Here is a 22926-nt window from a genome sequence, read left to right on the forward strand (position 1 = left end):
AACAAAAAACAAAATATGGAATGCATACAGATGTCCTCAGCAAACATTCTTTGGCAAGGTGAAAGGTTGGAAGGTTTCAATACCTCTAGAGGGATTACACAAGGGGACCCTATTCCCCATATCTCTTTATGCTCGGAATGGAAAAGCTCACCCATATGATACTTGATAGAGTGAGAGTGAAACAATGGAGAGGAATGAGAGCTGGTCGAAAGGGACCAATCATACCCCATATGATGTTTAATGACATCTTGTTCTTTTTGCAGAGGCAAAACCCAAACAAATAGAAGTTATCGCTCAATGCCTGTAGGAGTTCGGTGATATTTCAGGACACAAGGTGAGCCAAGAGAAGACTTACATATATTTTTCTACTAATGTGAAGCAACACACTAGGAGAGAAATATGTTAGAGAAGCAAGTTTAAGTAGGTGGAGGAGGTAGGGAGGTATCTAGGAGCAAACATTTCCTACCCAAGGAGACATCGGGAGAAATTTAGAACCTTAACAGATAAAATCCAGAGGAGATTGGATGGATGAAAAGCCTCTAGTCTTTCCTTTGCAAGACAAATCACGTTGGTCAAATCAGTAAAAAGCTCTACGATTAACTATCAAAAGCAACACGATAGGATTCCCAACTCGATCATTGAAGAGGTGGAAAAGAGCTAAAGAAGCTTTATATGGGGAGAAGAAGAGATGGAACGTAAATGTCACGCAGTGAACTAGACGACACTTTGTGAAGCAAGGGTGAAAGGAGGGATGGGGGATAAAATCCCTGGAAGCTATGAATGATGCTTTTATTTTGAAGCTGCTGTGGAGATTCCATAAGGAACCATAGGCACTCTGGGTACAGGTTCTCTAATGAAAATATGGAAGAGACAGGAGTATGGGGGAACAATTAATAGTAAAAATTCAAATTCAACACTATGGAAGGAAATGGGCAAGAAGTGGGAACTGTTCATAGAAAATATAGAGTTCAAAGTAACACGAAGTCAACAAGTGGAGGAGGAATGCAAATAGAAACTGACAAGTAATGGGAAATTTTCAATAGCTAATGCTTATGAATGGTTAAAAGGCATAGGGTCGAATCCTGGGAGAAACCAATGGAGCCATATATGGAAACTAAAGGTACCAGAGAGAGTGAGAATTTTTATGTGGCGAGTCTTCCATAAAAGAATACCAATAAAAGAGGTTACAACCAAGTGGGATGGGGGGCAAGAGTGGTGTCCTGTTTGCAATAGGGAGATAGAGACTACTTTGCATGCATTAAAGGACTGCCCTTATGCACCCTTTATTTGGAGACTATTAGTGCCGATCCAAGGAAGAATCAACTTCTTCAGGAGTGATTGGAAGGAATGGATGAAACAAAACATCCACAAAGGAGAAGTTCATTGAGAAGATATTATGGGCTGAGTTATTTGTAGTGGGATGCTGGCAAATCTGGAAATGGAGAAACTAATGGGGTTCACAGTCAAAACTTCGAGTTGCCCATCAAGCTGAAAAAGGTGATCAAAGACTACCTAGAGAATTATCATCACAGATAGGGAGATGGGTTAGGGGGAAAAAAGGAAAAGATTGACAAGGTAGTAAAATGGAGTAAACCAAAAATAGGATGGTGTAAACTAAACACAGATAGTATTGGCATTGTAAATGGAGTCAATATATGTGGTGGAGTAATCAGGGGAGACTGTGGTGAATGGCTAGGTGGCTTCTCCTTAAGACTACCAGAATGCAGTGTCAGTGAGGCAGAAGCAAGAGGCATATTGGAATGGCTGGAAGTTTGCTGGCAGATGGGGTTCAGAAAAATCGAAGTGGAATGTGATGCAGAAATGGTTGTGGAGGCAATCAAGAAGAATAGAAGAAATATTGAGGGGGAACAACTACACCTTTGCTAAAATCCAGGAAATGCTACGATTAGAGCGGTAAATTCAAATAGCCTATATATACCATGAGGGTAATAGATGTGCTAATAAAATGGCCTTGATGAGTTTGAATCAGGACGAAATAAAGATGAGTTGGCAATCTCCCCCAGATGAAATGCCCCAGACATTGAAAGAAGACCTCGATGGTTTATATGTTGTCCGGGTAAATTGTAATGGTCGTTAGTCGTGTTTTGTTTTTCATCGTTCACCAAAAAAAAAAAGATATTTACCTCAGAACCATTTAAAAAGTCTGTACAGCCTCCCCTCATTATCATAAGGTAGATTTGATTATCTCCAGGCAGCTTTTCCAAATCGTCAGAATTTTCAAAAAATTCTAGTTATTTTCAAAAAACTAAAGAAACGTTAAATCTTAGCAAAAGTATTTTCCCCCCACAAAAACAAGTGCTTTTTTAACGGGAAAAAAGGTTTAAACAAACCAGCCCTAAAGTTGAGTAATGAGTATTGTTGATACCAAATTGTGGAAGATTAATGTCAAATCTCACGTTAAATTCTAAGAAAATCAGTGTTAAATTCTAAGAAAATATGTTGTTGGTCTGTGTGGGCAGTAAATATGAAACTCCCACAATACTAAATATAAGACTCATTTTGTACCATTCGTCTCCCAATCAACATGAAGGATATATGTGTGCGAGCGCAACAGGGAGGAGGGTATTAACCACTCATTTGACCAGCCACTTCTTGAAGCATTTGTATGAAAAGATCGCAATTCTCATTCATGATATTATACAATTCAAAGTAATCCTAATGCCTGCTAAAATGCCAGATTTAGTTTTGAGGGCAGTATTGAAAATCCTCAGTGTCCCTATTAAATGCTGAAATACCATCCATCTCTCTTTGCCCTCAATCTAGAAGGACTATTAATATAACAACACCTTTGAGACAAGGATACCTGCTGAATATACAAAGAATAAGGATGAACTTGCTTATGCAGCTTTCCATGAAGAAAGAGGAGGAGTGTCAGAGTCCTTATATGTAGCTAGTCCAGGTCGAGTTCTTTCGCCCTTGACCGCATCCCCGGCAGCGAAAGATTCAAGTTCTGCCATTTCTTCTGGAGTAAGCTTAACTGACAAAGCCCCGATGTTTTGGTTCAAGTGCTCAATTTTGGTGGTTCCTGGTATGGGGCACACATCATTTCCCTGATGATGAACCCAGGCCAATGCTAGCTGCGACGGAGTGCATCCCTTCCTTTTAGCCATTTCATTAACCCTCTCAAATATAATACTGTTGTGCTTCAAGATTTCTGGATGGAATCTAGGCACAAGCTGAAATGAGGTACAACACATACAAGGATAAGATTATTCCTCAGTATCAATCTATCAATAACAGACATTTCAAGCATCGATGTAGACATTTTCCATCATTTACATCGAAACAAAGTGTCAGGCAGGACAAATTTTAAATCTCAGCCTTAAGAAGGATACTACATGAGTCAAGGCATAAGTCTGTCACAGCATGTTCTGAAATTACATATAGTATATCATAACAGTTCACATCTTTCAGTCCTTTTTTTTTTTTCCCCGTGTTTTTAGATATTTTATCCCTTGCCACAGTTGGGCAAGATTACATAATGGATATGGAAGTGAGTAGATCAGTGTAATATATGCCCCGTTAATAAATATATATTGTCTGTCTACGGAGAACATACGGTAATAATTAGAGTAATCATCCGTGAGGTGTAGAACTAAAATATTGTATTATATGTTATTCACAGTGCACATTAATAACCTCACATGCTGACAATGGGGAAGAAATAAAAGACAGTGAATTTTTTGAAGCAACTCAATTTACAACGTCCTTTCACCCTTCCTCATAAATATAAATATTTTGTGTGCGCGCGCAGGCGTTTTTTTGTTTTTTGTTTTTTTTTTGGGGGGGGGGTGGTTTCTTACTTATTAGTGAAATTTCAAGCAAACGTAAGAACAGTTGTCCATTACTATCACCATTTCAGGTTACAAACTATAATTGTTCCAACTATAGTTCACTATCATCTTGCATCACAAAAAAGGAGAACAAATCAACGATATTCTACTACCTTTAAAGTTATTTACGCACAAAGTTTCATTACTTACAAACTTGAATGTCCTCAGAAGGTCATGACCCGGCCACTTCAATGCAAGAATACCAATGATGCTTTAATGTAAATTCAACTGATTCAGTATAGTTATCCCAAATTTCATTGGTAACCTATCAACATAAATGCCTTGATGAATGGCATTTCATCACATACTGACTCAGTATAGCTATCTCAATTTTATGCGTGCTGGCAACTTTAGATTTGATTTTTATCTACGTGACACCTATTTTCAAGCGGTAAATTTGACTTTAGATTCTTTTTGGCCAAAATTTGACTTTAGATTTGTAAGTCGATAAAAATTTGATGCATCATAAGAGCTTTTATCTATGTGACGCCTATGTTCATCCAACTCTCAACTCCAATCCTACTAAAAATAACCTAGTCAACAACAAAAATGGTACATTGGAATAAGACTGTATGCAGAGACTGAATTTGAAAACATGTTGCCCAAAAAGAAAACATACACAAGGATTCTTTAAGTTAACAAGAGAGCTAAGCTATTTTACAATGTTTCTCTTTTCCAAAAATCATGACATTACTCAAAATTCATCAAGAAAGCTAAGCATGGGAACACCAGTTGTGTCATTCTCTTCACAATTTATCCAGTTTTCTTTTTCCGGCTTCACACAATTTATCCAGTTTATGCATGGTTTTAAACAAAATGATGCTAGGGAATGCAATCGTTGTATTGTATTACTGAAATATGATCATAAAATCCGCAAGAAAGATCACCAAATTCAACCACATTTTACTACTACATCTTGAATGCTTGAACTATAACTGAAATTTTGAGGGACACGAAAGGTTAAGAAAATCCAACAATTTACTGACTTTCACATTGAAGGGCCTTGAAACCATTAGGAGCTAAGCTAGTTTATTATGACAAATGCAACCATAGTGCATAATGCATATTAGAATAAACGCAGACCTTCCGAAAGTCATTCTCCGTAAAGCTCTTAACCACATTTGCTCCTGATCCGAAGAATCCTCGTCCAAGAGGACAATATGCTACAATTCCAATGCCAAGTTCTCTGAAATTTCACAAATGCAAGATCAGAGGTTGCAAAGTTAAAACCTATTTTTTTTTATCAAAAGCACCAATAAAGAGAAAATTAGATACTATTAGATACTATAGGTAGCAACTTTAGTAGTTCAAAACTCACCTGCAAGTTGGAATTATTTCTTCCTCCGCGTCTCTTGTCCATAAGGACCACTCCAACTGCACAGCTGTTATAGGATGAACAGCATGTGCTCTTCTGATTGTTGAATCTGAAGCCTCAGACAAGCCAATGTATTTTATTTTTCCTTCCTCAACAAGTTTTTTGAGTTCTCCAATCTTACAATAAACAATGTAAAAATAAGTTTACAGTTCAATATCATATGCACATAGCTTTTTATATGTTAACAAATCAAAATTTTATAGAACGTCTTACCTTTCATTCTCTAACAGCTATACCATGTACATGTTGAAATGGATGCATATCAGTTACGGACCAATTGTCAGTTCCATTTATCAAAGTTCCATCTCTTTGAAATAAGTCATGGAAGATAAATTGCAGATTCACAAAAGCATTCTTAGTAACAAAGAATCACAGAAATACCTTTACAGAGAAAACTGAAATTCTCGTATAATGAAGTCTATGAAGATAGCAAGTTAACAAAGAGCATATCTTGCACCAAACTCAATGTTTAAGATTAGGTGAGCTTGGTATGTCTGGATTTGATAAGTATCCCTTCCTAGTTCCCATAACCCGTTCCCTGTTAATTCTCTCCCTTGGCCTTTGACCTTCTATGTAACCGAAAAAACAAACATAAAAGAAGATAGTGTGAGGCGAACTGGTCAACTCTTGCCAACAGAAAACGGTACAAATGGAGGGTAGAAAGGAAAAAAAAATCTTGATTATATGAGTCGTTGCAAAAGGAAAAGTGTTCCTTAGCCTTTTTGTCCATCTAGCATAGACAGAATACCTATAACTTAAAGAAAACTGAATATGATGTTTCATTTTTATGAAGCCTAAGACACCACCATATGATCATGCAGCATAAATTTTACAACTTTCGGGGAAAAGATCCAAGATATGAGTGATAAACCGAGGCTATAATACGTAACAAGGGTTCCCAAATCCTGATTAATTTTGTGCCGGAAACATCTCATATTGTTTCTTAGTTCAAAAGGGGGGAAATCTTATAAGAAAAACATCAGAATCACCCCGCTCCAGCATTCTATATGATACTGTATAAATAATAGATCATTGAAGAGTCAAAACAAAGAACGATAGTTCTCAGTCTTCTGCAATGGCACACAGTTCTTACTATATCAAGGATTTTAGGTTTTGCTACACAATATATTTTATACTACTACCACCAGTCTTTAATATAAAAGCCTGTTAGGAATTGAATTTAGTCTTAAATATAAGGCCTCAATTCATTTTGTCTCCCAAATTTGTAATTCATTCTCTAAAGTATCTTTATTAATTACACATATTAAGCAATTTCCATTCAAGGGTCGTAATTAAAAATGGTACTTTAGGAAAATCAACTCATATTTGTTACAAATAACTAATTTAACTAATTTTTTTATCTACTCAAATTTGTTACAAAGCTCTTACATTAAAAACTAGATGAGGTATTCTATACGGCACATTACAAATTAACTCCCTTCGTTTTGGTCTAAGCCTGTTTGCCTCCTCAGGTTTAAAATATCTGATTTCAGCACCCAATATAAATATGTGAAGGTTAAAATGATAATTTATTTTTAGTGTGCAAAAACATTTTCATTATGACTATTACTAAGATTAATTTCTCATTAGTGTCTACTTCAACAGCCTATCTATCTTATAGCCCCATTTTAGTGAAAACACAAGGTGTAGGGGATTCCACATCACCCCCGCCCGGCCCCACTGATAAACAGTAATTAACCCAGATAATAAAAAGAGCATCCAAAGCAGATAAAAGACGAACCGTGACTTCAATAGGCACACGAGTATCAGTACGAATAACATAATAGAGATCAATGCAATCGATCTCCAGTCTCTTCAAGCTGGCCTCACAAGCCGCTCTAACGTATGCAGGATCTCCACGGATGCCAGCCTTGCCGTCCGCAACGTAGAGTCCAAATTTGGAGCCCAATTCAACCTTGTCCCTCAGACCTCCCGTCAAAGCCTGGCCGAAGAAATTGACACCCAATTCGTCAGAATCCCACACAGAATACTTGATTAAACGCGAAGAAGCAACAAAAGGACTGGAATCGAGCATACCTTTCCGAGGAGAATTTCATTCGTGTATAGACCGAAGACATCGGCGGTATCGAGAAATGTGACACCGTTTTGGATGGCGTGGCGGATGACGGCAATCATGTCGGGTTCGGGTTTAGGAGTGTCATGGGCAGGTGACATACCCAGGCAACCAAGTCCCTGGACCGAAACCTCCAAGCCTTGTGAACCCAGCTTGATCCTACCCACTTTTGGAATTCCCATTTCTGTGAACTGAGTCGAGCTTTTGAGCGCACAGCGGCAAGATGGAACGGCTTGAGAGCGAGATGGATCAAACCCACAATCTCCCGCGAGCGGGAGCAACTTGAAACCGCTAGGCCAAAGTGCCATTAGCAGGTCGAGCTTCCACTCTGAATGTGATAAGGCTAACACTTAGCTGAACTTAGAAAGAGAGAATTTTTTTGGATAATCAGTTGAAACAGTAGCGTGAATCTAACAGGCGAGCAACAGACACCATTGCTTCACTGAATCAGAATTCCTCAATATGGCTTGTGTTTTTGGACTGATATAAGTATAGCCTTTTTTTTGCCGACACGTTTATGTCATGCCGAATTGATTTTCGGGGAAAATCATTTTGGGAAATTTCAATAACTCTACTAAACAATTAATATCAATCAACCCCAAAAAAATTTTAAATTTTACTGCATTCCTAGTAATCAAAATTTTATTATTAATAAGACAAAAATACTCTTATTTTAATTTTTGGGATTATAAATTTTCTTATATTTTTGACAAACTGCTGAATTTGACTTGTCTATTCATATTAAAACAATTGTATTTGTGAATTGTGAATTCTCTTATATTTTTTACAAATTGTTCAATTTATGTTGCAAATTATTGAATTTCTATTGTGAATTGCTAAATTTGAGTTATTTATTTATGTCAAAATAATTACATTTGGAGTTGTGGTGTAAATTTTTTAATATTTTGTAAATCATTAGATTTAGATTACAAATTATCAAATGTTTGTTGCGAATGGTCAAATTTAAACTGTTCATTTACCCATAAAATTTAGAAGGATCAGCAACTTGAATTTGACAGTTTGTAAGAATGGTTTTTAAGAAATAAAATACGAGTATTTTTATCTTTTCACTGATGAAACTTCGGTCCTTAGAGTTGCAATAACATTTGAGAATTTTTTTTAGAGGTTGACTATATTAATTCTCTGCAGCAGGGTCAAGTGAAATTTTTCCAAAACATTTTGGCCCACAAGTTTGGGATAACTCTGAGAAAATTAGCCGCAGAATCAAAAGTGCAGTGGAACTGGAAACAACCTTTTGACTTTTAGTTATTTTATATTTGAATCTTTGGAAATTGGCTTCATCAAAACAACTCTTGTCAAGTTTATTTTTTTTAATAAAAATTTATCTAAATATAAATCACATTAAATTAATTAATTTTTATTCCAACTTCAGTTTCAACATACAAAAGTTGCTAACATTAATCATACAAGCCTTGTATGCCCCCTTTGTAAAATCGTTGAATTGCTGTGTTATCTGGTTTATTTATAACTTACAATTTGGACCACATGCGCATCTTAGAAAAGTCATGAATTTATTTTTTAAAAAGTTAAATATTTCTTAAAATAAATGAGAAAAGAAATGTAAATTATGCATTTCTTTTATGTTGGGCATGTGAATAATTGTAATTCTAGATTTTAATAAATAAATTATAGTTAGGAAATATGAAATTAATTCTTTTCAGGCAACTTATTGGGTTAGATTGAGTAAACTAATTATATGTGACATGTCAAAAATAAATTCAATTCAATTCATAATCTTTTTATCATTTTTTGAAAAATTAATCTGCAAGTTCCTATAAATTTTATTTAATCAGGTCTCTTCAATTTTTTTTCTTTTCACAAATCTCTATAATTTCACCTTCTTTTTAGTAAGATATCTATAGTATTTTTTACTAGATCCTTAAAACTTTATCTTATTTTTAATTAGGCCCCCAATTTTTTTATCCGTCACCTAAAACTATAGGGACATAATTAAAATTGAGCAAAATTATAAAAATTTGATTAAAAAAACTACATGAAACTTATTTAGGTAAAACTGTAAGAAATTGATTAAAAGATCAAGTGAAACTACATGGACATTTTCCTCTTAGTTTTTAGTTAAGCTTGTAGTTTTTTTTTTTTTTTGGGTACATACGGTAAGATCTTTCATGACCTTTTATACGCTAACAATTGAGCTGATATTGATGAAAATAAGATTCCTTATTTGTGCGAATGGCAAGAATTTTGTAGAACTAAGAGAAGGACAAGATTATTGTGTTTACCAAACAAAGCATATTGAAGTATCATTATTTTTCATAACATCGCTAATTACAATAGTTCCAATGATATACAAAAAATTTATAACACTATATTGCACTTTCAGTCCATCATCATCAAGTATTGTTGCCTGAGCCAATTTCTGCCTTTCATTGGCTTATGATCATTGCTCTTTAACTTCGATACATGCATCAAAGGCGTGGCGGATCCACTTAACTTTCCTTGATTAGCCATTTCCTTTTAAATGAAGAGCAGAGCTTCCTTTGGCCTCTCCAGAAGAGACAAGACTGTTGTGGCAATATGTTTCGATGAAAGGCCTGCTTCATCAAGCTGATCCTGGGGTGATCCATGATCGAGGTATCGATCAGGAAGCATCATCGCTCTCCACTGCAACCAAAAGTTCAGAACAGAAAATTAGACTGGAAAAAAAATTCTTGGTGATATGGTAAAGGAAGAGTGATATGAGGAAGAACTATTATTATTATTATTACCTTCAGGGGTCCATCTAGTAAACCAGCCAAGCTAAGGTATTGTGAAACATGAGATCCAAAACCTCCTATAGAACCCTCTTCCACTGTGATCAGAATTTCATGCTCCTTTGCTAGTCGCTTAACCAGATCAGTATCAAGAGGTTTGCAAAACCTAGCATCAGCAACTGTCACAGATACACCTTGTGCTTTTAGCAATTTTTCAGCTTGCAGGCATTGTTGAACCATTGACCCATATCCCAGAATTGCAACTCTGGTTCCTTCTGTCAGTATTCTTCCTTTTCCAATCTGCATAATGGAGGGGAAAAAAGGATGGTTATAGTTGGATTCCTTAAATGTTCAGTTGAATTAAGAGTGACCTGTGAGCTACTATTCTGCTAACCTCCAGTGGGGTTCCTTTGTTATCGGGTGGTAAAAGGGCTCCAATTCCATTTCCTCTTGGAAATCTAAAGCAGCTTGGTCTGTCATCTATTGCTGCTGCAGTTGCAACCATGTGCATCAGTTCAGCTTCATCAGAAGGAGCCATGACCACCATGTTAGGCAGGCAAGCCATGTAAGTGATATCAAACGCTCCACAATGAGTTGGTCCATCCGCACCAACCAATCCAGCTCTATCCATAGCAAAACGGACAGGTAGTTTCTGAAGATCTACGTCATGGATCACCTACACAAAAGTTATGAACCATGGTTCTGTGAGATTGCTATGAGAGTTTCTGTTACTAAAGTGAAGTGCTTCAGTTTTTGGCTCACCTGATCATATCCTCGTTGTAGGAAAGTTGAGTAGATGGCACAGAATGGTTTGAGACCCTCAGCAGCTAACCCAGCTGCAAATGTCACGGCGTGTTGCTCAGCAATACCCACATCAAAGCAGCGATCTGGGAATTTCTTCTGAAAATAATTCAAACCCGTCCCACCACCCATGGCTGCGTGAATAGCAACTATGTTCTTGTCTTGTTCGGCTTCCTTGATCAAAGATTCAGCAAAGTATTGGGTATAGGAAAGAGTGGAGGATTTTGACTTCAACTGTTTTCCTGTTTTTGGGTCAAACTTGACAACGCCTGAGAGAGAGGGAGAGAGAAAGAACATTAGCATCCTTCATTACCATGATCTATCGTTGCTATGTAAGATCATAAAACTAGATCAGAATTTTCAATCTCACCGTGCATTTTATCAGCTGCTGCTTCGGCCGGTGCATATCCCTTTCCTTTCTCTGTCACAATGTGTATCAGAACTGGACCCGGTGCAGGCATGGTTTTCACTTTCTGAAAAATGTTTACCAGATCTTCCACGTCATGACCGTCCACAGGGCCGATGTAGTACAAGCCTAGTTCCTCAAAAAGAGTTGACCCAGTAGCGCTGATCATCCCTCTTGCATACTCATCCATTTTTGCTGCAACTTCATATGTTTGCCCTCCTATCTGCTTCGTGATGCTCTGCACCAGACCAAATCACAGTCAAATCCCAGACCTTTGAAAGTTCAACATAAGCGCAAAAGTTGAAGAATTCATAGGTTGATTCTGTCAAAGCACACATGCATGCCTACCTATATGTACACAAACATGTTTATCCTTCATGTTCTAGGCATAGATCCAAGGATGAAAACTTACTTTTGCAGCTTCTCTGAGTTTGCGGAATTTGGTGCTGGCTTGAATCTTGCTTAAAGCACCACTGAGTGCTCCAACTGGGGTTGCGGGGCCATCAAGGGTAGCTGTTGGTAAGGAGACTTGCTTGTTGTCATTAAGAATAATGATGAGGTTAGAGTCAAGGAATCCTGCATTGTTCATGGCTTCGTAAGCTTGACCAGCAGTCATGGCCCCATCTCCAATCACCGAAATGATGTTATTATTCTTTCCCAAAATATCTCTTGCAATAGCCATCCCTGCCATATGAACATATAGTGGGGGGAAAAAACAGAGCATTAAGAACTTCTCTTATTTTTAATCCATTGGGCAAAAACTGTCTCTTAAGGTTTAAGAATCTCACCAAGACCAGCAGATATGCTTGTTGAACTATGTCCTGCCCCAAAAGCGTCATGAACACTTTCGTCCCTCTTAGGAAATCCAGCTAGCCCAGAAGTTTTCCTCAAGGTATGCATCTTTTGCCTTCGACCCGTGAGGATTTTGTGTGGGTACGCCTGCAAATTCATTGCCTTTTAGACCCTCTCATGGAAAACTAACACCATAAAATCATGGGAAACGTAGAAAGTATGAGACCAAATCATAATTTCAAGAAGAAGGAAGACGATGGAGACCTGGTGCCCAACATCCCATATAATTTTGTCATCAGGGGTGTTAAAAACATGATGCAGAGCCACAGCAAGGTCCACCACTCCTAAACTTGAGCTAAGATGGCCTCCAGTATTTGAAACAGAGTGCACAATATCTGCCCTCAGCTCAGCTGCGAGTTGTTCAAGCTCCTGACATATATGATTGAAAATTCTAAGTATTGTGAAGGGTAAAGACAAGAAATTATTATCAGTACAGCGATTTAAACAAATGGTTCACCTGTGTGGACAGATTCTTCATATGAGCAGGGTAATTGATAGTGTCCAGCAATGGTGTTGCTGGTTTCTGCCCTGAATAGTTAATCTTCCACCCATCAATATCTTTCCTTATCATCGTCCTCTCCTCCTCACCGAAGCTGTTTGCCAAAGACCTTACACAGAGCTGGAACATAGAGAACCACACACCATCATCAATCAACAACAAGAAGAAGAAGAAGAAGAATGGCAGCCATTGTTAAATGAAAAGGCTTTAGAAGAGAATTGTTATAACCCATAAAGAGATTATAAACAAAAGTAGTGCCTAGTCGGCTAACCTGCTTTCTGCCACCATGAATTGGTATAGGAGCCTTACGGCTTCGAGGGATTGTCTGGTTTGGCGTGATGAAGGACCCGCAAGATGCCATGATAGTAATGGTATTGGGGTGGAAGAGAGAAAAGGCAGAGCTTTGGCCTAGGCAGAGAGCATTTGCAATGTTTCATTGGAATCAGAGGCTGCTCCTCCGTATTTAAAGGGAAGAAATGGCAAAAAAAGTCCAAGACTCTTCCCTCCCTGCTTGCGGAACAATAATGCTCCCTCATATTATTCTTTACAGGTATAATTCATTTAAGGTTTGAAAGACCAAAATAGCCCTGAAATGAATTTAAAAAGTATAAAAAAAAATTTTTTTACTATTTTAAAAAAAAAACTGCCTGTCCTCTTACATTTTTAGTGCTCATTACACTAATGAATACTATAATATTTATTAAATTTTAACCATTCAAATTTAATATAAAAGGCAGAGATTTAATATTTAATATTTTTATTTTTTTAAAAAAAAATTAATAAACATATAATTCAAAATAAATATAATATCCTAATTATAAGTTTTTTTAAGAAATAATTTTTATTTAAAAATTACTCTTCTGGTCCTAAATATAAGACTCATTTTGTAGTATAAATTACACTTAAAAAAAAGTCTTATATCTAGGAGAATTGTCTGAAATTTTTAAATCTAGATTTAGATTTCACTGCAGTATGCAATATTATGGTGCTCGTGAATGAATCTGAAACAGGTTACCTCGCATCAGTCCTCTCCTCTCCTCTCCTCTCCACAACCATATCCAACGTGAAGAACCATGAAACACCAGCGTCCGGAAACATTGAACAAGATCGCACTAAGCATCGAATTGTCAAACCAGATCGCACTAAACATCGAAGACTTTCTGCCATTTAAAAAAAAAAGGAAAGAACAAGACCACCGCATCAAACAAGAGCTGGATCTAGAAAAATTGACCAAGAATGAGTTTTAAAAAAAAAAACCAAGAAGACAAAGAAGAAGTTCTGCAGCTGTAGTCGAACAACAATCAAAGATCTCAGTCTGAGTCACCGTCGGCCGATTTCATTGCATGTACTGGTATTGGCAAAGGTTTGGGCAAAAGAAAGAAGGAGTGTACGACGACAGTTTTGGAAGTGGTGGATTTCGCTTTCTGCTCTGGTGCTTCACGATTCTGAAGTTGTATTTTTAGGGCTTGTCGATTTCTTGACCAGTTCTTGCTTTGCGTTGCTGATGCTTTGCGTAGAGAGGGTGACGGCTATGGAGGCTGGGGACAGTGATCTTCACGGAGGCTGAAGCCGGTGACGACAATGGAAACGGTGCCGCTGCAGGAGGTGCCTGAGGAATGCCGGAAAAGTTCGAAAATGACAAAAATGTTACAAAAAATGGGGCCAAAATGATCTTTTCAAATCATTTTCATCTTGCAAATCTTTTCCTTTAATTTTTAATACAAGAAAATGGGAAATTTTTTTCAAATCTGTTAACTTATGGAGTAAAATTAAACACAAGTATAGAGGGACGAGATCTTTCACATAACATAACAAATAATAAACTAGGAAAAATAAGCTAGTTGAAGAGTTACTTTGGTCTTCAGATGTGAATTAATTTTAATATCTACATTATTGCATTTCCACATATTTAGAGGAATTTCCATTCATTTGTTAGCTTTCATTTTAATATAAATTATTAAAAGTGATTTTTAAAAAAATAATAAATTTTCTTGACAAATAACTAATTTTATTAATATACCTAAAGTAATTATTTACCTCTTATATTTAAGATCCGAAACAATATCAGAGATTGAATTGTAACTGTATATTATGATTGATATTCATATAACAATCAAGTTTATTATTGCCCCTTTCTTTTCTTACTTAATTTGTTGACTATTTGAATCTTACGGTAAGACAAGGTTCACTGTATCTCTGAGAATTGAGGTTTATTCAATTAATCCCTCTATATATTTAATGCTTTTTATATCACAACTAAAAAATACATTGTTTCATATTTATAATTTAATTACTCGTTTGTTCCTTAATTAATACTAGATCTCAAGCATTGCACATAATATAGAGAAACAACTCGCACTCTCCTATTTTGTTATAAACATAACAGTTTATATATTAATGCTGATATTGCTTGTTTACATTGTTTCTTGTTGCATAAAGAATGGTGTTGAATTATTTTTTTTATTTTTAATATATATATTAGCTGGAAATTAGTGGAGATTCGTGATTATTTTTTTGGTTATTGAGGCATCTATTGTCTTGACTCTTGACTGTCCTTTTTGTGAATTATTAAAAAAATTATGTAACATTCAAAAGATCCATAATATAATAATAATTGTATTTAATTCCAAAAAAAAATAATTGTATCAGACCATACACAAAACATAATTATAATTATAATTATATTACGATAGATATTGCAAATAAAAGAAAATACTTAGATAGAGTTTCTCATATATATTGTGTTAAGTTTTCCAATTATATATAGCTATGCGTCTTTTTTTTACGTAAATTTATAATTAAATAATAATATTTTAAAAGTAGGACATGTATCTATGTGTAATTAGGGAATTCAATATAATAAAGAATTTTATTTAAGTATAGATGTTATATTTTGACAAGATGTGATAAATAAATATAGTTGCCGAAAAAAGATAATAAATATTACTTTTTTATGTTGGTGTCCATATATAGAAGGGAATCACAGGGGCGCGTGCGTTTATAAGGTCAGTGGTGTATAATCTTTGACCACGTGAATCTAGATCAGAATTTAAGTAAAATAACAAATGGAATCTACTTGAACAAACGAGGGGAAAAATAAAAAATTATTTATTATCAACTTTGTCAAAATTAAGGGCCATTTTGTCAAAAATTTCTGATTAAAATATATGGGATCATCATCCACCAATTAATGTGCAAACTATAAATAAAAGGATAATTCAAACTGAATATATCGTACTATATTGTCTTGTCTTGTCTTTATCATTTTTTTTTTTTAACCTTCGTGATTTCTTTGCTTATGCGTGTAATGTGCAAAATGCATGCAACCAATCAATCAATTAGTATTATAATCACCGGGGAAATTAGCATTAAAAAATTGTAATTAAGTTGAAACTTAAACAGTCAAATTATTCAAATATTTAACTCTTACATATATATATATATTGCATCGTAAATTAAAGGGAATGAACATACACAATATTGCTCGTATTGGAAGAAATCGATTGAGATTAACAATTCTGAAATCAATCAATAAAGGCATAATGGCCATCTAATAGTCATAATTTCTAGGGAGCGTCGTTATGAAGTTTTAAGTAGGAAACATTTATTAAAAAGTTTTGATGATAACATAACAACTTGCAATGACGGGCCTCATGATAAAAAATCACAACTGTTTTCTTATCATTGGAATCTACTAGTTTTTTTTTTTTTGGATTTTATTCTTTCTATTTTCTAGGTTAAATCAAACTGTAAAGGCTCTCACATATATATGTTATATTATGTTGACAATTATATTTAAGCAATATTGGATGTGTAGATCTCTCAAAGACATCTTTTGCATACATTAACCACGACAAGATTTAATCTTACTAAGTGTGCTCCATTATCTGGAGCCCATGATGTAATTATACTCTATTAATAACCAAATCTTTTGATATATTGTTAACCAGAATATCTTGTTCAATAAATTTTATTCAGCATTCTCTTCGGTTTTTCTCTATCCCTTTTTATATGACTTCATATTGTCTAGTCCATCCTTCCTTATTAGCACTTCTAATGGCCTTCTTATATATATAAATATATATATATATATATATATCAAAATTGCCTCAAACACCAATAGGGATTGGTCCGAGTGGTAAGCGGCTTGGTTCTGCTTAAGTGAGATCTCGAGTTCGATTTCTCATGGATGCAGAAAACCCCCGATGGGAGACTCACCCACCATACCCAGGTACGTGATGTGGGTTGGATCTAGACGTAGTTAGATCAAAGCTCTGGTGAACCGGACGTAGTTAGATCAAAGCTCTGGTGAACCGGGTGGGGAACCAAAAATAAAAAAAATCGCCTCAAACAGTTTTCTGCTATTTTCTTATTACTAGACACCATGCCGACAATTTTCATCATATATATTCATTATAAATCTTTTTTTTCCCTTGTGTCGCCACTCATCCATATTATCCTTTGCATAAACATGGGTTGAAATCTGACATTGTTATTAAATGGTCATGATCTTTTACTACTATACTTGGGGAAAAAATTAATCATATGTGAATGAGACTGTTTAGCTGCATGTGACTATAATACTTATTTCAAGATAATTTGTCTTCTTCAAAGAGCATAAACAAGACGGTCTTATCTTCAGATTCTTAACAACTTTTGAAATTCGAATAATAAAGGATTACACACACACACACACACAACAAAACCTATTATCTTCATAGCTGTTTTGGGCTATCTTTTTGTGTCTTTACAGTGGGATTTACTTGTTCCATCTCTTTATTCCAACTTAATTAGCTTGCACGTATTCCTGTGGGCGCTTGTGTGTTTGTATAAGATTCCGAATATAATATATTGAGGTTCTTAAGTAATCAAGTAATCAAGATGGACCCGCGTTCCCCTCCACCTTCTTCCAAAGGGGGACCCCCGGGGGGGGGGGGAGAGGAATTTTTGTATATTGTATATTGCATCGGCCCCCTAATAGAATTCGCGCGCGCGCGCACACACACACACAGAGCTTTGGCCTTGTTTGGTTTTTTATTTTGACAACAGCTTTTTGTTCTTAAAAAAATTTTAAAAAAATTTGTATGGTAATTTGTTTTTGGTTAAGGATTTTTTAAAACAAAAAAATCTATTTTTAAAAATAAAAAAACAATTTTTAGTGGTTTTCTTGTCTTTGTTTTTTGTATTTATTATTTTATATTTGAGAAAATTGAGACATTTTCTTCTCTGCTCATGACTTTTTTTTTTTCATTTAAGAACTTAAGTTTTAATCAAAACTTCACCTTCCAGTCTCAGTATATATTTTCAAATACAATTTTTTAGAACAATTATCTAAACCATTTTTTTTGGAAAATTTTTTTAAAAATAATTTTATAAAATTGTTTTGAGAACAAAAAAAAACACAATACAAAAACAAACAAGCCCAAATTTTTTTAGGAAAAAAATAAAACTTTTATGCCTATAAAAATATGTAAGTTATTCTAAGAAAATACTAACATACATAATAATAAATAAATGAGGGGTAAGATTGTATATTTGTGTAATAAATTTAATGAGTTAACTAATATTAAGCAATAAAAAAATATTTTCTCAGCCTTATAAATAGAACTAAAGAAGTAAATAATGCAACTTCTTATAAATTTTATATAATATGTAAATTATAATTTTAAATTTTAAATTTTGTTGGCAAAAATTATATATTTCAATATTTATACTATATACGTTTCCACTAGGACTATAGTTTTTCCTAGCCTTATATATATGACACTTTTTTTGTGATAAGGTCAATCTGACTAATTTAAAATATCTAAATATTTATCTGTGCATTCAAACTACACATACAAGACCCATTATTTTTTTACTATAGGGAAGAAGCAGAAAAACAATCTACTTGAGTTCAATTTGCAAATATCACCTCCGCCAAATCCCACTTAGACTAACTTATACTTTTTATTTTTTTTATTTTTTTGGAATCTCTGCCAGATTGCTACATATATTGACTTGATTTTTCTTTCCAAGCAATTTCGTCAAGTCTTTAAACTGACTAGCAATACTAATTCTTCATGCAATATATATTGGAACAAGTAATATGTAATTATTATTATCATCATCATCATCAAAATATCATCAGACTTTGACGTTTAAGTTTTTTATTGATTAATATTTTTATATATCATTTTGTGTGAGAATGCATTATGTTCTTTCAAAATGGATCTTAGCATGTATTGAAGAATTTACTTATGAAGTATATATTCTTAAATAAATTAATATTTAAATTCAATATGGAGTTTTAACTAATTGAAGCAGCCCTTCTCATGCATGTTGGATCTGACGTATAGATTAAGAAAAGGGAAAATCATGTTTATCCTTTGATTAAAAGTCTCTTGACCTAATTAATTAATTGGTGTTTCTTCATTCAATTTTTAAATTTAGTCTTTGCAAATTACTGCGTTCAAGATCCAAAAATCATAACCTTTTGCCACCTTGTGTTTTGATTTTTGAAGCCTTATAATAATCTAATAACACTAGACGCCTACCTTTTTAATCATGAGGTTATGAGTTTGAACCGTTTGTATAGGATATAATGGGTGTGTGAATTAGAACAAAACAAATATTTTGGTTTGTTTTACCCAAAAGATGTTTCAAATTTAACAAAAAAAAAAAACAAAGAGAATTGGTATGAAATCCTAAAGAAAGAACACAGTTCCGGTGCAAACAATAACAACAGATTTATGCTACCCATTTGTTATTGGGATTTTTTGTAATTATTTTCTTACTTTGAGACCTTATAGTAATTCTCTCAAATAATTTGTGACATATATACTCAGAATAATTAATGACCACATTTGAAAACAAATAAGTTAATGGACTAATTAACTATAACACGTATAAAAAAGAGAATTGCAATAAAGTCCATGAAAAAGAAATAACTATCAAAAAGTCTCAATACCAAGTGAGCTGTTGTTATTTTTTTATTTTGAAACTTGTTATTATATAATGCTCAATTATTATTAAGACTTTATAGCAATTATATTCTTTCCTTGAGACTTTATTGCAATTTTAATTTTGGTTCAAACATACTTAAAATAGTTAATTTTTTTGACGTTTAGGCCAACAAGCATAATCATCTTTTTCTGATATTTTGACTTGATTTTTTTTTACTTTCCAAGCATTTTCTTCTGATCTTTAAAGTGACTAGTAATAGTACCAATTCTTTATGCAATATATTGGATCAAGTAACAAACGGAATTATTATATTATCAAAATAAGGTTAATATAATCTTTCATCCTTTGAGTTTGTAAGAACTTTGATTTTAGTCTTTCTAGTTTCAAATCATATATTTTGGTCATTCAAGAGAAAAATGATCTAGGTTTTTATTGAATTATAGGAACTACTATTTTAAATAAAAAGAAACTTGATAAATCAAAATCTATAACTTGAAATTTGCGGAATTAGAACTAAAACAAGAGCAAACTTGAGGGACCAAAAATTATATTAGCCTATTATCAAACTTTGTCAAAATTATTAGAGAGACTTACTATAAAATCTCAAGAAAGAGATTTAATTACTAAACGATCTCAATGACAAGAAAAATGTATTGCCATTGGAATTTATCATTATATGTTCCTTAGCTGTTATCAAACTTTTGGGTAATTAAATCCCTTTCTTAAAACTTTATAGTAATTCTCTCAGGCTATTATTAATCTTTTCATATATAGTGTGTATTTTGATTAACAATGGAGAATTGATTTTGTATTTTATGAGATAGACATGTAAGGATAATTTTGTACTGAACTGAATACTTATTTTCTGAACTTTCTTCTCTTTCTTTCTTCTTTCTCCTCTCTCTTCCCCTTCCAATTTTACATCAATTATATTTTTTAGTTAATTTTTTTCGCGTTTAGCCGAGCAAACACAATAATCGTGATTCTAATTCACATTATATCTCGGGCAACTGAAATTCGAAAAATATAATCAAAGCATTTGTTACATTAATGTTTTTTTTATTTTGGAGTTCATGTCATTAATTAGTACGGATAATCCCTCCTATCTTAATTCTAATTAGCTCATGCCCGCGGCATATCAAGAAGATGGTTTTACTATATCTGTATTACTATATTCATTTGAATTTGAGAGAATTGTTATCAGGTCAATATATAATTATTAAAAAGTTTTAGTAACAACATAGTAACCTGTAATGACGGGATAAAAAATCTCATTTATTATTAGATCTTACTAGTAATTATTTTCTTATTTTGATACCTCATTGTAATTAAAATCTCACTTATCATTACACCTTATTATTCATTATTTATATATTTTGAAACCTCATTATAATTCTCCTTTTAAATTTTGTATGAACTTCCGCATCGCGTTTCTCATGTGCGTTTATTTTATTTCTTTAATAATAACTTCGTCTTCTTCTTAATGATTTAATGTATTCTCCCTCTTGTTGATTTCATAAAAAATGAATGACTAATTATAAAAAATAAAAGGCTAAGTTAAAATTAATCGGATTTATAAATCTGTTAAAATAAAAATTTCTTTTCACAATACGCTCATTTAATAATCGATGTTGTTAATAAATGTTTGTTTTCAATGAGGATGTAAAAGAAAAATTTTAGTAAATATTCCATACAAGAAATTTTTCATTTTTATAAATAGGATCAATAAAACTCTAAAAAAAATTTCTTATAAAAACTGGACGGAATATTAAACATACATGCATCCATTAAATTTAAGAAATCATTATTTACTGTTGATAATGAGAAGCTGGCTCTTAACTCTTAAGTTAAATTAGATTTTTCTTTTTGGGTCAACACAACATGCGCTTTTAGTTTTCTAAACTACTATTTTTTTAAGGGTTAATAAAATTTTGGTCTCCGAAATTTGAGCCTATTTTACTGTTGGCCCCTTAAATTTTACATCCATAATTTTAATCCCTGAAATTTTGTCCATCTTAAAACGTTAGTCTTTGCAAATGTGTTGATGTTAAAATCAGCTAAAATATCATAAACAGTGTTAAAATGATAATATAAATTCACCAAATGACATCTAGCTGGATCTTGTATAGATAACAAAAAAGGAAAAAAAAAAAAAAAAACAAAGAACAGGTCCTCCAGACGTAGTTGTGTAGCCTCTTTTTTCCTTTTTTTTCATTTGAGGAGTTATTCATTGCACTATGTTTTGAAAACTCATCTCTCTGTGTATGATTTGTTATCTATATAAGATCTAATTAAGCGCGATCTACTGAGTCAATAACATCACCTCAATGTGATTTATGACACTTTAACATATTATAATACCGTTATACTTCTAGGGACTAACATTTTAAGACAAATTAAATTTCTTAGACTAAAACTATAGGTTTAAAATTTGAGGAACTAAAACAAAATGAATCTAAATTTCAGGAACCAAAATTTATACTACCCATTTTTTAATTATATATTTTGGCTGCGCAGCTATTAGAAATATTATTGTGAAAATTGAAATTAAGGGCCGGCGGCTATTTTAGAAATAACATATTCAAAAACATATGGAAGAAAAAAAGACAAGGAACATGTTGGGTTTTACTTTTAATAACAAATCGTTCTGAAGAAATCAATTTCAAGAGATATCAAAATTCATAATAAACTGCACACGTACTATTTACATTTTAGATTTAGGATTTTTTTAACCAAAAAGATACTCCATTTTATTGATAACAGTCGAAGCCAAAAAGAAAATCACTCAAAGAACCCAGAAATACAACCTATAAAAACACAACTCACAAAACAAAATATGGCCACCAATCAGAAATAAAATAACATAATTTTCTTTTAAGAAAATCCCAATTTGAAGATAGTAAGTTAATTTTTGAAAATAGTACATATTTTAAATACATGTTAATTATGGATTTATGTATGGTATTCAATAGATAAACTAATTATTAAGAATAAACCAAATTTACATTTTTTCAACATGAAATAAGTTATATTATATATTCTTAGGATATAATATATTTTAAGGAGTAAAGTCTTTTTTTTTTTTTAAGGAAGCGTAAAACTCGATGATTGGTTTAGTTCTTAAAAATATTTTCGGATGGTTTGAATGCATGTGCTGTCAAAGTGGATCATGATGTCATGCAAAGAATGACAAAAAGAAAGATTAGTTGGTCAAACATATTGCTAATTGTATTCACACATAAAAATAAAAGAAATTGAAAAGTGAGATAATTTGAATTAATCCATCTAGAGTTAAAAGTAATCAACGTGTTTATCTCAAAAATGCAGAAAATAAATAACTTAACCTACATTAATTTCACTCCTCAATTATATTGAATTAAAAAGTATC

At 33.3% G+C, this 22926-nt stretch overlaps 2 protein-coding genes across 2 annotated transcripts; both read right to left on the bottom strand.

The window, feature by feature from the left end:
* Positions 1-2597: 2597 nt before the first annotated feature.
* LOC114748040 (probable aldo-keto reductase 2) lies at positions 2598-7724 on the bottom strand. The gene is made up of 5 exons (XM_028936396.1): positions 7267-7724; positions 6971-7171; positions 5173-5345; positions 4938-5040; positions 2598-3197 (listed from the first exon to the last, which is right to left on the bottom strand). Exons 1-5 carry the CDS (start codon positions 7609-7611, stop codon positions 2859-2861), a joined length of 1161 nt encoding a protein of 386 aa, XP_028792229.1. The 5' UTR covers positions 7612-7724; the 3' UTR covers positions 2598-2858.
* A 1879-nt stretch (positions 7725-9603) lies between these two features.
* LOC114748039 (probable 1-deoxy-D-xylulose-5-phosphate synthase 2, chloroplastic) lies at positions 9604-13007 on the bottom strand. Its single transcript, XM_028936394.1, has 10 exons — positions 12865-13007; positions 12552-12713; positions 12299-12463; positions 12031-12181; positions 11655-11926; positions 11207-11480; positions 10798-11105; positions 10430-10711; positions 10051-10335; positions 9604-9946 (listed from the first exon to the last, which is right to left on the bottom strand). The coding sequence occupies exons 1-10, from the start codon at positions 12952-12954 to the stop codon at positions 9800-9802; spliced, it is 2136 nt and encodes a 711-aa protein (XP_028792227.1). The 5' UTR covers positions 12955-13007; the 3' UTR covers positions 9604-9799.
* Between the last annotated feature and the right edge of the window lie 9919 nt (positions 13008-22926).

This window comes from Neltuma alba, unplaced genomic scaffold (assembly GCF_004799145.2).
Source record: "Neltuma alba isolate B1F8T4 unplaced genomic scaffold, ASM479914v2 tig00005577_pilon, whole genome shotgun sequence".
In the NCBI taxonomy this organism is placed as follows: domain Eukaryota; kingdom Viridiplantae; phylum Streptophyta; class Magnoliopsida; order Fabales; family Fabaceae; genus Neltuma; species Neltuma alba.

Excerpts from the sequence above, each read along its gene's own strand:
- LOC114748040 (XM_028936396.1), bottom strand. The coding sequence starts at position 7,611 with ATGGCACTTTGGCCTAGCGGTTTCAAGTTGCTCCCGCTCGCGGGAGAT. Across the intron at positions 5,041-5,172 it reads GAAATAATTCCAACTTGCAG|AGAACTTGGCATTGGAATTG; the intron begins GTGAGTTTTGAA and ends GTGAAATTTCAG. Across the intron at positions 3,198-4,937 it reads CGGAGAATGACTTTCGGAAG|CTTGTGCCTAGATTCCATCC; the intron begins GTCTGCGTTTAT and ends ACCTCATTTCAG.
- LOC114748039 (XM_028936394.1), bottom strand. The coding sequence starts at position 12,954 with ATGGCATCTTGCGGGTCCTTCATCACGCCAAACCAGACAATCCCTCGA. Across the intron at positions 12,714-12,864 it reads TTCATGGTGGCAGAAAGCAG|CTCTGTGTAAGGTCTTTGGC; the intron begins GTTAGCCGACTA and ends TCTATGTTCCAG. Across the intron at positions 10,712-10,797 it reads TACAACGAGGATATGATCAG|GTGATCCATGACGTAGATCT; the intron begins GTGAGCCAAAAA and ends ACTTTTGTGTAG.